At 41.1% G+C, this 14,202-nt stretch overlaps 1 protein-coding gene across 1 annotated transcript in view; it reads right to left on the bottom strand.

Annotated features, from left to right (window-relative positions):
• Window positions 1–9,242: 9,242 nt before the first annotated feature.
• Window positions 9,243–14,202, bottom strand: part of LOC113166758 (metabotropic glutamate receptor 7-like) — a 30,423-nt gene continuing 25,463 nt past the window's right edge. Inside the window, exons 9-10 of the mRNA XM_026366902.1 lie at window positions 12,967–13,219; window positions 9,243–10,266 (exon numbers count right to left, since the gene is read on the bottom strand). Coding sequence (XP_026222687.1) covers window positions 10,217–10,266; window positions 12,967–13,219 — 303 coding nt within the window. The 3' untranslated portion in view covers window positions 9,243–10,216. The remainder of the gene's footprint in view (window positions 10,267–12,966; window positions 13,220–14,202) is intronic.

Genomic DNA, 14,202 nt, shown 5'->3' with positions numbered 1-14,202 from the left:
GTATGGTCCCTTTTTATTTGAGAAAATGGAAAGGTTTTGTATGTAGTACAGATGTATATAGTGGACCAACATATACTAGCAGGGAAATTAAAATGCAATATATAGTGAGTTGAAAATGTATTTTGCCATAAAAACATGCAAAAGCGTTGTTACAAATACAACAATTCTTCTAGTTTGTAGTTAAGTGCAAACTAAGAGAATGGTTTAAGGTTAGTAGTTTGGTAGTATGAGTAAGTAAGTTCACCTCAAGTTGTTTTCCAACTATAATCTGCCATCAAACATACAACTCTACAGTGTATAACAGCAACAGACCTGTGGCCTTTTGTAGTCTTGCTTTACAGTATGCTGTCACACTCTTGACAGAGTGTATTGAAACGGGCTCTAATTGGTTCTAATGGTTGGCTGGTTTTGGCTATCACATGAGCAATACACTCTTTGTTGTAATAAACCAAATCCATAGCAGGCTGGCCCCGGTGAGACGGCGATATTTTAAGACAAGTTCTCCTTTTCTGTGGCATTTAGGTGGGCAGTTATTCTTTTTTTGGCTCTGTTCTCCTACATCTCTTGGAGAAATATCAATAACAATGACTAATAGCCGCTCTCAAATATTTTTTAGCATAGAGCTTCTGTTCTGATGGCTTTATTTGAGAGAGGTCAAAAACGGTTTCATTGGTTAGTGACATACTGTAGACCCATGCTGCTATGACAAATGTACATATTCAGTACAAATTGCATTGTGAGACATTTTGAATTGTTCTCACATAACCTTCAAAAGAAAGTCTTAAATTGCGAGGGAAGGTTCTGAATCTAATGTTGGGAATAATGTACACTTTGTTTAAAGTTGCACTTTAGGATTTAAAGTACTTCATAATCTCAGTTTTGTACTTTTTAAAGAAAACCTGACACAGTTTAGTCTTCCAGGAAGTTAGTCATATAAGTTTATAGAAAATGATCTCCACACTCCTCTTCTAGACCATGACTTATCGCAAAGAATGAACATTTTATAGAGCGAATAAACATCTTATTTTTAGCAGTGTTATGTGGAGACCCATAACTTAATTTAAATCAGTATGTCTGTGGCCGTAGGTTTAGCGAATACCCTAGTGCATGATTATTACAAGTTTTTATTGTCAGTGCTGTAATTATGTTATCTCTCCTGCTCTCATTTTCTCTGTCTTGCCTGTCTTAGCTATAAAAAGATATAATTGGTAATTATGTGGTGGGTTATGTTTCACATTGAGTGTAAAAATCTTTTATCAATTGGCCAACAACCATCTAACTGTCAGTGACTGACTTCAAGAGATATCACTGATACTGGATTTAAGAGTTCATGCCAATAGTTTGATTAATTCTATCTTACACTGTTTATAAATATAAAGACTCAAATACTGACATGTCCCCCCTTGTTGGATAAGTAGCAGAAATTGTTTCAGATTTTTAATGAGATTATTGCACTGCGTGGAGCCCAAACAATATAAACAGCACATTCCAGTAATGACAAAACAGCCATACCCATCAGGACTGAAGTGCTGCATTACTAATTCAAAGCAATGTAGAGCCCTGCTCAAGAAGGCAACACGCTGTATAACTTTGGACTTATTCCCTTCTAATATCAAAACAAATTTTAATAGAGCTGCAAGAAGTAATTCAATTACTTGTTCAGTTGATGTACAGATAAAACTATTTTATAACTCGTCCTTATAGTTACGATTAAAGCAAAAATGCCGAACATTGATAGTTCTAGGTTCTTGTTTGTGAAACAGGAGTTGTGGTTGGAAAACGGCACAATAACGTACACTAATATTACCATGGATGGTAAAGTTTGCCTTGCATCATTGTCCAAGTTAGACCTTGTTAGGCACAATGTGAAGTGTAAGTGCACAAATTGGACAAGTTGAAACAGGACAAGTGTCAACCTTGTATGAACCTAATATTATTTTTCCAAGCACGTGTACTAAATGTAAGAATTCTATTAATACTCTCCCTCTAACTGCTACAACAGCAGTCGAGTAGTTTGCGTCTACAAATGGAGTCGAGCTAATCGATAACAGCAGCAGTAGCAGATAATGAGCGTGTATCAGAATGTGGATTTGAGGCTATTTTATGCCCTGTCAGTCTCTCACTTCACATCACCCTCCCTCACTGTGCTCATTAATAATGTACTGAGATTTAAAGTTAATGTACGTGATGAAAAATGCATAACCTGATGAAAAGCTATAGGAAAAAAGTGACCTTCTGATGTGGATGTATCTGATGCAATGCACTTGACAATCTGCTGCTGTTGTTGCTTTGTCGCTCCGCACACAAAAGCACCAGTCTCATCTGTTTTGTGACTTTTAATTTCTGGAATTAGAGCACAGTAGATCAAATACAGATGAACGCTAATAATTAGCTTCATAATTATTTGAAAGCTGCTTCACAGATTTCTGCATATCCGCATTTAGTGTTTATGCAGCACCTGCTGTATCTTTGTTATTTCAAACACCTCCATCATTAATCTAAACTGGTGTTTTGTAAGCGTGATTATAATTCCTAGGGTCCTAACAAATTCTAATTAGGCCCGTAGCCATGCCAGGCCAAGGTCTCATTGCAACCAGGAGGGTAATTATTTCCACTGCACAGTGTTATTGACACAAACTTTTCTCTTGATTAAAAAAAGAAAAACTAATCAGCCTTTGTGTACACCCTAGTACTTGAGTGGGTGGTAACATGATCTGCTACTTAACAGTGGAAATAGCAGAGAGGGTATGATGTGGGCAGCACCACATGATATGGACAACACAGTAATAGGCCTCATTAGAGGCCCAAAGCCCAAGAAATGTGGCACTATGTTTCCCATTAGGCTGAAAGCACAGTGATAAGAAAAAAACATTGTAATGATGAAGGATAATTGTCAGGGAAGCAGGTGGGACACATTTCATATTTGATTACCAGTAATGCTCAGTACTAAAAAGTATTATACAAAATGTGCTCCGTGTATCTATAGACAGCGAGACTGCATGGTGTTCTTAAACGAACAAGGCCCCGCACAAATTTTATTTTTATGTGTAAAGATTTTAACGTTTACAGGATCTAACTTTAAAAATCTATGTAGCATTAAAAATGGGTTTGTACTGTTTCCTCTGGTGCTGAGCCTGATTAAGACAAAGGTGGTGATGGAAACTGCATCTCTAACCACCAAATAACTTTCTGCTATCAGCACAACGCTGTCCAGTTTTAAAGCACGAGGCAGATTATTTTCTACATTCTATATTCAACAATGAATTTTATCTACTCGCCATAAATTCAGTCTTTGTACCTGGTTTAGCTTTTTTATCTGTCTTATTATGCTTTAAGTACAACATGTCAGCGTTAGCCAGCCAATCATCAGACCTGATAATGAATGATAATTCAGCAAAGGAAACCTTTATAAAAACAAACAAAAAAAACATCAACCCTCTAAAACATGAGTCGTGATGTTTGTCTTTCTCAGTTTAGTAGCTAATATTAACTACTCATTCCTGACTAAAAGACTACTACAGCTAGCCAACCGTTTACAGTTTGTATCAGTTGAATGCTCATGCAATCATCCTACAGGAGCTGACAACAACAAGCGCGTGTGTGTGTGTGTGTGTGTGTCTCTGTGCGCCTGTATTGCAGTGGTGCAAATCAAATTAGCCCACCTGATCTCAGGTTGCAGCTCGCCCTCTTGCCGTCAATGACAGCAGCACCACCTTGTGAAAAAATATGGTAAGTTCATTTGAATTCCTTCCTATGGTGACACTGTGTGCTTGTTTACCCTGAGAGCTGAACAGGAAGTCTACTCAGAGGTACATTTTGTTGTCTGTCGGCACTGGTTGTGCAGATCTTACATTTTGACACAGGGTAGGAAGAGTGCACGCCTCTGAGGCACACTGGGGAAAACAGAGAGAGAAGCACATGCTGCTTCAGTAACAGTAGATGGCAGTAGCATCACGTCATGAGCAGGGCCCTGATTCATAACCTTTGCATGAGATCATCTTTTGTAGACAAATATTAGGTAGCCTTAAGGTAAACAAAACTAAAAACTGCAATTTTAATTCATCAGATATTGCATGTATAGATTACAAGATCCTATTATATGATATTTGAGTTTATTTAAATTCATTAACTTTGGGGAGGGACGCTGCAACACTACACATGAATAAAATGAAGGTGTAACTGACTGTTTACTGAGCAGAGCATCAGCAAAGAGGTGATCCACAGTTAATTCCCCTTGATAATAAAATGTGTCAGCTCTCTCTTAAGTAACCCTCGTAATTAAAAAATGAGATAAGTTAGAACAACTGTGTGACTCCATAATTCAGTCACAGATTTAGAAAGTGTAGACTAATTGCATTTTGCTTCTTATCTCCCAAATTGGATCCAGTCCAATCCAGAGCTGGGATGGAAATCCTCTTCTCCAGCCATGGAAGGAGCCCTGTTTGCCTGTATGCTGTGGATTTTCAGAGGCGTGAGAAAGAGGTTAGGCTGGAGGTTCATAACCAACTAGGAGAGAAAACATGACAGATGCTGCCTTGTACTGGCTTCTTTCACTGGCGTTCGTGGTGTGAGCAGCATTTTAAGCTGAGACTTGCTGCAGGGGCCGAGGGCAGCGGCAGACGCTTGTCACGTAAGATGTTATTAGAAACATTTACATGACTGTGCATTTGAGTGTAGAGGAGAAAGAGCACGTGGTGCCAGGTTAACCCGAACCCCGCACACCTCGGCTCTGTAATGTCATGTTGAGCAAACCTCCGCCCGACTTGCAAAGATCACAGCTGAATCAACATGTTGCTTTTGCTCCAAATTGCAGCAGCGGGAACTTTATTCACCGTACAGCATATTCCTTCTCTGTGCTATGTGCTCAGCTGGAAACTAGAAAATGCAGCTCAGTCAACACACAATATCTCGAAATAAAACATGAGGGTTACTCAGTATGAGGCTGCTGTACACCATTTCTACCTTTCCCGGGCATTGTGTGATCTGCTGTGTCTCGTGTTAGCACAGGATGTTTGTGCAGAGCTTTGGTCTCTACATCCTGCATGCTCCCTGCTGGCCTCATGGCCAGATGGGTCAGTGATTGTATAGTTGGGGCTTTGCGGGCCCCTTCTGTTCACTGCGAGGGTCCACTCGTGGGACCGAAACCCCAGAGACCTGAATTATAGAAGCTGGATCACAAGGTAGGTGGGTTGCAAGCTGAGCTTAGACATTCACACACACTTAAGCACACAGTTCCTGCGCAGGTACACTGAGGAATATACATAGACCTGTGCAAGACACAGAGTATATATGCACAGAGGCTGATGTACATTAAATATTAACCTCCTGGAGGAGACAAATCTGTCAGACGGCATTATGTTTTACTGATTAACAGAGAAATTAACAAAAGAAACTGTGATTTTATTTAATAAGCTCGAAGCAGACCTGGTCTTTTATCATTTCAGACAAGCTCTTCAGGAGGGTTACATTACTGAAGTGAGATTTTTCTTGCCATGTCATGTGGAAATTTAGTCAAGTCATCTTCAACTGTTATTGCAGTCCATTAACTCCATTGTGAGGATACATAATTGATGCAGCCTTTGGGTAGAGTTTAATCAAATGGAGAGTGCTCCACACTCCACCGCCAACTGAAAAATGAGACACACAATATTCAGCGATGTAGTTTGCGAGGCAAGACTATAATTCACCCTTTGAATTGATTTATAATCATTTGACTGTACACTTCCTCCACAATGCCTATAGCAAAACCCGCAGCTTTTAGGCTTTTACAGGTGGATTCATATGATGGATTCACGAGCATCAATTAGGATCAGTTTTATAAAGAGGGACTAAGTAAAAGTAAAACACAAGACAGTTGTTTCTGCACAGCTACTCTCAAATTAAAGCATAAAAAATGTTCGTTTTTTTCCCCCTATACCTTTTGATTTAATTTCATCTTTGGTTGATGTGAATTTCTCTCACTCTTCCCCAACTATTCATTTCCATTTCAGTTTTTTTTTTTCTCTTTAGGCATTTACTTTTCTTTGAAATAACAGTGATCTGCGTGGGATGTGGAAACGTATTGTTTATGCCGTGCTCCTTGAAATCAAGGGTTTAGCTCTCTAGTTAAATTTCACAGCCAGCCAGCACTTATCTCTGTCAGCTCCTGTTAAAACCGCAGATGATTTGCCGTGGTTTAAATGCTGTTGGCTTTTGTTTGTGCCACGAACCTGAGCTGTGACTCAGTGTTAAAAATGTAACTTTTCAAACATTTTCTACAAGCTTTTTGAGAGTGAGTTGCATCTTTCATGCAGCTGAGGCGTAACAAATATGCAACATATTCACAAAATGTAAATATGTACGCCAGCGCTCCGCAAATGCATTTTCCTGACAGGGGAAATTGGGGAAAAGCAGCAAATTAGAGCACCTACTCAGCTGTGAATTCTGAAGAGATACGTCTCAGTCAGCCGTCTTAATAACACAGCAGTCAACGAAATTCATGAAGTAAGATATGTAATTTTCGAATAATCATTAGCCGAGAGAAGGATGGAATTAGAAGTTTGGATATCAAAGAGATGGGAAGGGGGAAGGCAGCATGAGAGGTGTAACACTCATTTCTGTAGAGGCAACACGTACTAAATCCCCCAGCTAAAGATGAGTGAAGATAAAGGAGGTGACTGAGCTAATTGTGTACTGTCAGAATCCATATCTCTAACAACTGTCAAATGAGCAAATTTCAAATGTATTCTTCCCACCCACCCCCCACCTCACCCCAAGGAGTAAAAGTAGGGAGAGAAAGAGACAGAGAGAGAGGAATAAATACCAAGAGACACTAATGTGATGAGAATGATGCCTGGTCTCTTCCGCTGATTAAAAATGCAATAATGCAGTGATGAACACGAATGCGCACACACACACACACACACACACACACACACACACACACACACACACACAGTGCAGCCTAAGCAGGGTAAGGAATAGCTCTGTGGAGCCACGGATAAGAAAGAAATGGCACCCAGTGACCCCTTGCTAATTTATTCACTTGTAAAAAAAAGAGGCCGTGTATCTCTTTCTTGGATCGCTCATAGAAAAAAAACAAACAAACACGCATTTCAACTGCGGAGCTGTGTTCGCAAAATTTACTTATGATCCCTCCTCAGATGATAATTAGTGCCTGTGAGGAGATGTGGATGCTGTGATTCATGTCTAACCAATGGCTATCCTACTGTACCGCTAATTATAAACTCTTAGTGTCATTGCATGTGCTGGCAAGAGTAACTAGCCTGGTTTTCGCAGAGAAGCGAAGAGATGCAGACGAAGCAAAAGATGCTGGTAAACAAAAAGCATCATAAGGAGGTTAGTGTCAAGTAGAAGACGGAGTGAGGAAAAATAAAGAAGGAGTGCCTTTATCCATCCTACATTATATCAGGCCTCAGTTCACTCAGATCATTGACGGGAAGCAGATAAAGTTTCACTCTGGCTGGAGTTGGATAATTGGACATTTATGGAGAGATAGGGGAGCCCAGGGCCCAGCAGCCATGAAACAGAGCTAATCTAGACTCAGCATCAGTAAATTGTCTGTGAAAGAGCGCATCAGGAGTTCTGACAAGATAAAGACGGCTTTCCTCGAAGACAGAGCTGGACCAAAGTGACATGGAACCTCAGATAGGAGAGAGCCTGAGCCTCTGGTGTTGGGACTTCTGCATGTCACAAGAGGCACACACGGATATGTGAATTTCACAGAGCAGCGGTGTCACCTTGTCATCCAGCACGGGTCACACAGGCCTGTAATTCTGACACAGTGAGGACAGTTTTGACAACTTTGCAACTCTTTAAGAGTCGGTAGAATCTACTGTGACACTTCAAATGTCCTCCACATAATAATGTGCGAGTGACGGTCCTTAAAGCTTGAAACATTTATGTCCTCCTGGTGAAGTGTGCCTTGCTTTCAGTCCACCGTGATTAGTTTCCTCTCTTTGATGTTTCTCCACTTGATTCTCACTGGAAACTGCTGCCTCCAGAACAGGTGCATACCGAGCAGGTGGGCCCTTGCGTCAGAGCCTTGAGAGTTTGGAGCAAACCATACTTCACGCTATTTTAGGTAGGTAAGAGACATTTGTGAAAGTGCCACGCTTAGATTTTTAACTATTTCCTGCATTTCAAAGTTTCTGCTTTGTATCAAAATCCAGCGCGTTATCGCTTTAGCTGTTTAGTATTTACTTTGTTTTTGCTGAGCTGCAAATCTAAACTCTGTTCAGCCCCTACTGATTACTTACACACAGACACTGACACAGGCAATTAATTTGGTGGGGGATAGACTAGTCTTAATTGGGCATAAGTGGGATTTTTCTTGGCCGTGTGCAACAGAAAATGACAGACTGTGCGTATGAGGAGTAAAGACCATCTGGTCCCACAGGAGCGAGAGGAGGAGAGAGATGCCAGACAAATGGTAAGAGAAACAACAGAAAACCTGTGTGGATAAGGATCTCGTTCCCTATTTTTCCTCCCTCTCTCTCTGTTCTCACACACGCAAACGGAAAATAGCAATCAGCATCTCTGGGTCATATATCATTTCCCTGTGTAGCTGCCTAGAGGGAGACGCTTACTGGGTGAAGAAACAGAAGTCTCTCATGTGTGTCCTATTCATGTTTTTATATAATAATCAATATTGAAAATATTAACATTACGCTTGCAGGCAGGCACAAGAATAAAGAACGGTTAGCTCGTAAAGGTTTGGCCATCAGCAGGACAAATTGATCTGACATGTTTTATTATTCATGCAGGGGATTGGTGGTTAGGCTTGGTGGGAGCAACCGCGAGCGGTGGAGAAACAACGGATGAGACAGAAAGAGCAAAGGGTGAGCAAAGGAGTCAGCTAGTGGACATCCTCTCCTCTCGCAGGGTCTGATCTCCTCTGCATGGCAGCACTGCTCAGTGAGCTCGCTAATGTGGCCCGTCACGGAGTGAGACAGTAAACAAGTGTGTGGCATTTGCATTAGTTTACAGACCCCTCCACCCCCCCGCAAAAAAAAAAAAAAAAAAAAAAGACTAACAACAACGAAAACAACACAGTGAATAATTGGACATTTAACATGCTGCACTCTTTCCTGCTATGAAGCCCGAACATGACCACTCACACAAACAGACACACTTGCACACACACAGAAATAACACTAATATGCTGTCGGGTTTAATTGTATAAAAGATAACAAAATGATTTTTTTATTACATGTTCATAATCTGACAGACATCACAACATACTTGCATGATTGCTTTGATATCAATGTTTCCCACACCATAATTAGGCATAATATACCCAGTACGAAACTATATAAAACAAACATGCTTGCAGACACTGGGTGGGGCGGAGTCAATTCAACAACCGATTAAAGCCATATTCTGTCATTTGATGAAGTTTCGTTCTGGTAAAGAAAACAAACTGCTGAAGAATGCTGAAGCTCATTATTAGTTTCAGAATTTATTTCTCTTTTTTTTTTGTTGTTGTTGTTTACATCAAATAGAACAGACATACATTGGCACATGCAAAGTGAACACTTTGTGGTGCTTTTCATAACCATTCAAATCCAATTGAACAAAGACTCAATATCTATTTTTGTACTCCAAACATGAAAATACTCTCAAATATTTACAAAAAAAATATACTTACAATGCCCATCACTCGAACATAATAATCATCTGGGACTGATTGGAGTTGATTTTGGTAAACCAAAATACTGTATGTGGCAGAGCTTGCTGTCCAAGGTAACTAAATCAACTTCAAGAAAGAGGCACAGAAGAAAATCACTTATAAACAATACAAAACAGAAATCAGATAATGGTAACCCCAAGAGAATATGGCTTTAATGACATTTCAAAGGAAAACATCTTAAAAGCAGATCCACTGTCCTTGTTTTGCAACCGTCCTCGTTCACAGTGACCCCTTTTAGCAGGCAAGTTGTTCTCTGTCACAGAGAAAGGGGGTCACAACACAAGCTCAAAACGTTTTGGTTCTGCAGGCCAACCCAGCCACACTGACCTACAGCTGTGCTAGTCTCTGTCAGGACTCATGTATCATGTCTGGATGAAGGTTAGATGCTATCCACAGTCCTGGAGTGCATAGGTACTGCGCGTGTGCTGGGATGCCGGGACTCTCTCCTGTCTCTGCCTGTCTTTCTCAGTCCTCCCCTTCTTCAATCACTGGTAAAGGACACACAGCATTCATTTTTGAAGCAGATTAGATCCTGAGGTTGTTGTAACTCACATATGTTTTCTTGGTTGCTTGACCTGAGAACAGAGTGGAGTGAAGAGAAGAGAAAACAAAAGAAGAAAAAAATTCAAATAAGCATCATCAGAGCTGTTCCCACTGTGCCGTGCATTCTTATCACCAGCTGTGCGCAATCAGTAGCAATATTTTATGGCCTAGTGTATCGTTTCAACTCACAGTGCCCCCATGTAAAGCCTTACTTTCTATTTTCAGATGTTAACTAGTGATAAAAAACACAAACACCACACAAGTGGGCACCAAACAAATGCTAGGGCATGCAATGTGATCCCAGTCTGGATTACCATGGAAACATATCTGAATGTGGCTGAGTGCCTGGGTGCTGTGTGTGTTAGTGCGCCGTCTCGTTCATCCATCGCTGTGAGAACCTCCTTTGGGCTCCGAGCCTTCAGAGTGAAGCCGTTTATTGCAAACTGCAGCTCATTCTGCCTTGTCGTGACACATCAACACTGTTTCGGGGTAAAAGTTCATTTAAGCCTTTGGATTAGGTCGATGTTTGGATAGAGGCGTGATGTAAGCGGTGGATCACACCGGGACGAGAGCATGCGAATGTCGTCTGCAGACCAGCAGCGGCCACTGTACAAGACGTATTCATCTGTAGCCACATCACCCTTTCTGTGTGGCGGAGAAGCTTGATGTACATTTTCCTAATCACAGACATTGCTATAAATTCTTGTTCTACTGCTTTAATGTTGCTATGGCAACCAACTCCCATGGGCTAAGCAATTAAAGTTGCACCATTTCTTTGCTGCTGCATTTTGTAGTCTTGGCCAGCAAGAATGATGAATAAAACATTAGTAAATGTACAACAGATTCTCGCTGGTTACCATAAACCGTTTTTCAGGAAGCAACGTGCCACGTGTGTGTTTATTTGCCTGCGATTGAGACGTCAACGTTCCTCATTAATTTAGCTTTTCACAATAACTGATTATTAATCCTATTCCATAAATGTTCTTTCATGTTTCACCCTGCTGTCATGTTTTCTTACCACAGTATTCACTGTTGATGAAACTAATTTGATCTGTAAAGCATTATAATTTACATCAGAAGAAAAACGGTCCAGGACAGTGAATCATTTCTACATCTCTGAATTACACAGTAAATCCTCCTCTCTTTGAGTGGCATAGTCATGAAGATATTACACCGTATCAATACCAAGGGAAATCTGCTGTTAATGCTCTTAATCCCATAAATCACTCCGAGTCATCTCACACAGGGCTGATGGGCACTGCAAGGGAGGTATTTGGCGCTCTGATGGTTACAGGAATTGACGGACAGACTCCAGGGACTGGTCGAAGCACAGTTCAGGTTTCTGGGCGGTCATGCACATAAATTCGCCATTAATAAATGTCACTTCCACTGCTGCTAAAAAAGAAGGGCGAGAGGAGGAGAGAGTGCACGGGGAGGGGAGACGAGGTGAGAAGACATTCATGTAGGAGAGACAGAAGGTGAGAGACACACAGAACAGATGACACAGCGCACTTTAGGGAGGACCTCCTGGAGACCGGGCACCCTGCTTAGGGACTTTTCATGCACTGCTGTGACAGATGTTAAGGTTTCACCCACTATTCAGAGTATGTATGCACTCCATGAGCCACGTGTGTGAGAGGCAAGGACGTTCACCATCCCCAGATGCACTACTTGCATCAGCCCTGTGACTGACTGCGACTTTGTGCGCAACTCAGTCACACGCCGAAAACCACATGCTCAGATGCACATGCACAGTTCCGCACACATGCACAAGCTCATTCGGCTCATGACAGATGACTGTGACAACTGTTGGGTGTTTGGAGAAATTCCCAGGAAAATCTGTCATCTCATAGGCATAATTCAAACAGGGGCTGAGGGGCTGGTGCACCTGTGGGTGCCATGATCGCTCTGTGTGATTAGAAGTGTTGCAGGAGAGGAGGCATTTGGAGCCTGTGATGTATGATTTGCATGAGCTGTCAATCATCTCTGTCTTCATCCTGTCAACTAGAGAGGAGCAAAGAGCTTCCATGGCAACATTGGTCTAAAATTCAGCTTTTGCTGCTTTTTTTTTTTTTTTTTTTCTCCAACACCCATGTTAGTGTTGGTGTTTCTCACCTAAACAAACACTGCATCACCTATCTTTGGAACTATATAGGTTTTCCCACTCACATGCTAATACCCGGTATTATCATTGCTAACAGGATCATGCTTACTGTTACAGATGAAGGCTGGTATGAGTAACACGCAGCTACAGAGACAGATTATCTCCTTCCATTCCCAGCAACAAAAGACTTGCTCCCCATCCCCATCCCCATCTTCTCTCATGCTCTCTGCTGTGCACTTGGGCTAAAGGTCTAACCATTTATCAGGAAAAGATTACTTGCCCATTTTATAAGGTATTATATATACTTTTTACCTCAGTAACCACTCAATTAAATTGCTGGAATGTGAATTTGTAGTGCAAGAAAGGAAAGAAATAAGAGTACAGACGTCTCATTTACCCTTCTTGGGAAAACTTTAAACCTATTATAAAGAGATTTATAATAATAATATAATAGTAAAATATTATATTATAGCTATTATCAGTTTGAAAACACTTTAAATATAATCTATATATTAATCAAACCAATCTTTTAAGCGTTGCAGTCATACTGTAGATATAAAGTTCAGTGAGCTTTCTCGATTGTGCATGTGGCTCTGAGGTTTTGTGATTCTCTCATTGGGCTACTTACTCATGGGGTCAGCAGCAGGGTTCTCACACAACTCAGTCTTGGCCTCTCCATTGGGCCTTTCGTTGGGTTTCTGGGACAGACGTGATGACATTGTGGCAGCTGTGACCACGGCCTTGAAGCTACGCTTCCTCTTCTGTACGTTCAGCTCAGGGTGGAAGATAATGATGTACACCTTGGGCATGTAGAGCATGCCGAGTGCTACGGAGGCACTGAGGTTCATGGAGATGGTCAGGGTAGTTGTCTGAATGTACAGCTGGAAGGAAACACAAACAGGAAATAAGTGATTTTAATGACTGGGATCCTGTTTCTTTGTATGTGGTATGAACTTTTATTTGGCAGCTCTATGAGGCAGATAGATGAAGAGTCCTGTTTTAATTTATTATTCTAGCTAAACATCGTTGACCAATTAGGAAATAGTGCTAACAGTACAGTAATGATGTGCAGTCATAATTATAAGCAAGTAACAAGTTCATTGCTTGTCATTTCTTTCAATCTAAGAGTAAAGACAAAAGACTGAAGAAAAATCTGCTGACAAAAGGACTTTTTACAGTAGTAAAATACAGAACCCCCTGAGCATAACTAATAAGTCAATTCAATGATAAAATTCACGTTTTGATGATCTAATATCATTATCAGATACATAGGTGCTCTGGATCTTCACTGGGTCGAGCTGTGGGGAAGGAAGCAGTCATGCGCATGGTAACATAGCAGCATTTATTAAAGCCTGACCTGCAGCTACTCGCTCACGTCAAAGATGGTTCAAGCGTATTAATGACAATAGCAGACGCGTCACCGTGATCTTATCCAAATGTCCTCACATGGCTTCCGTTCTACTTCACTGTCCACTCGGACCCTTCTCTAGATTGATAGACCATGCAGCCAGATGAGGATCTGTCATTGACATGTAGCAGTCACCTTTTCTTTCCCTTCATATCAGACGTTTTATGTCAACACTGAAGCATTCATCAGACAAATCTACAGCCCCTAAGCTACTTATTCCTCCACTGACAATTCCTATAGCTAGGTCTATTATAATGTAAATTCCTTCCTCCTAGAATACAATAAAAGAATAAGCATGGACCAAGAACACTGTCTCTGCAGTATACAGCACGTCTACGTTTGTTTTTCTGCAGCTCTACACACAGTGGAGTGCAGCCTGTGAAAGGCTCTCACTGCGTTAAGTGGTAAGATCATTCATAAGACTGCCATTCATGTGTGCCTTGCACAGGCACATTC

The sequence above is a fragment of the Anabas testudineus genome, chromosome 7 (assembly GCF_900324465.2).
Source record: "Anabas testudineus chromosome 7, fAnaTes1.2, whole genome shotgun sequence".
NCBI lineage: Eukaryota > Metazoa > Chordata > Actinopteri > Anabantiformes > Anabantidae > Anabas > Anabas testudineus.
Note: the sequence above shows the minus strand (reverse complement) of the source record. Positions and strands in the feature narration are given on the sequence as shown.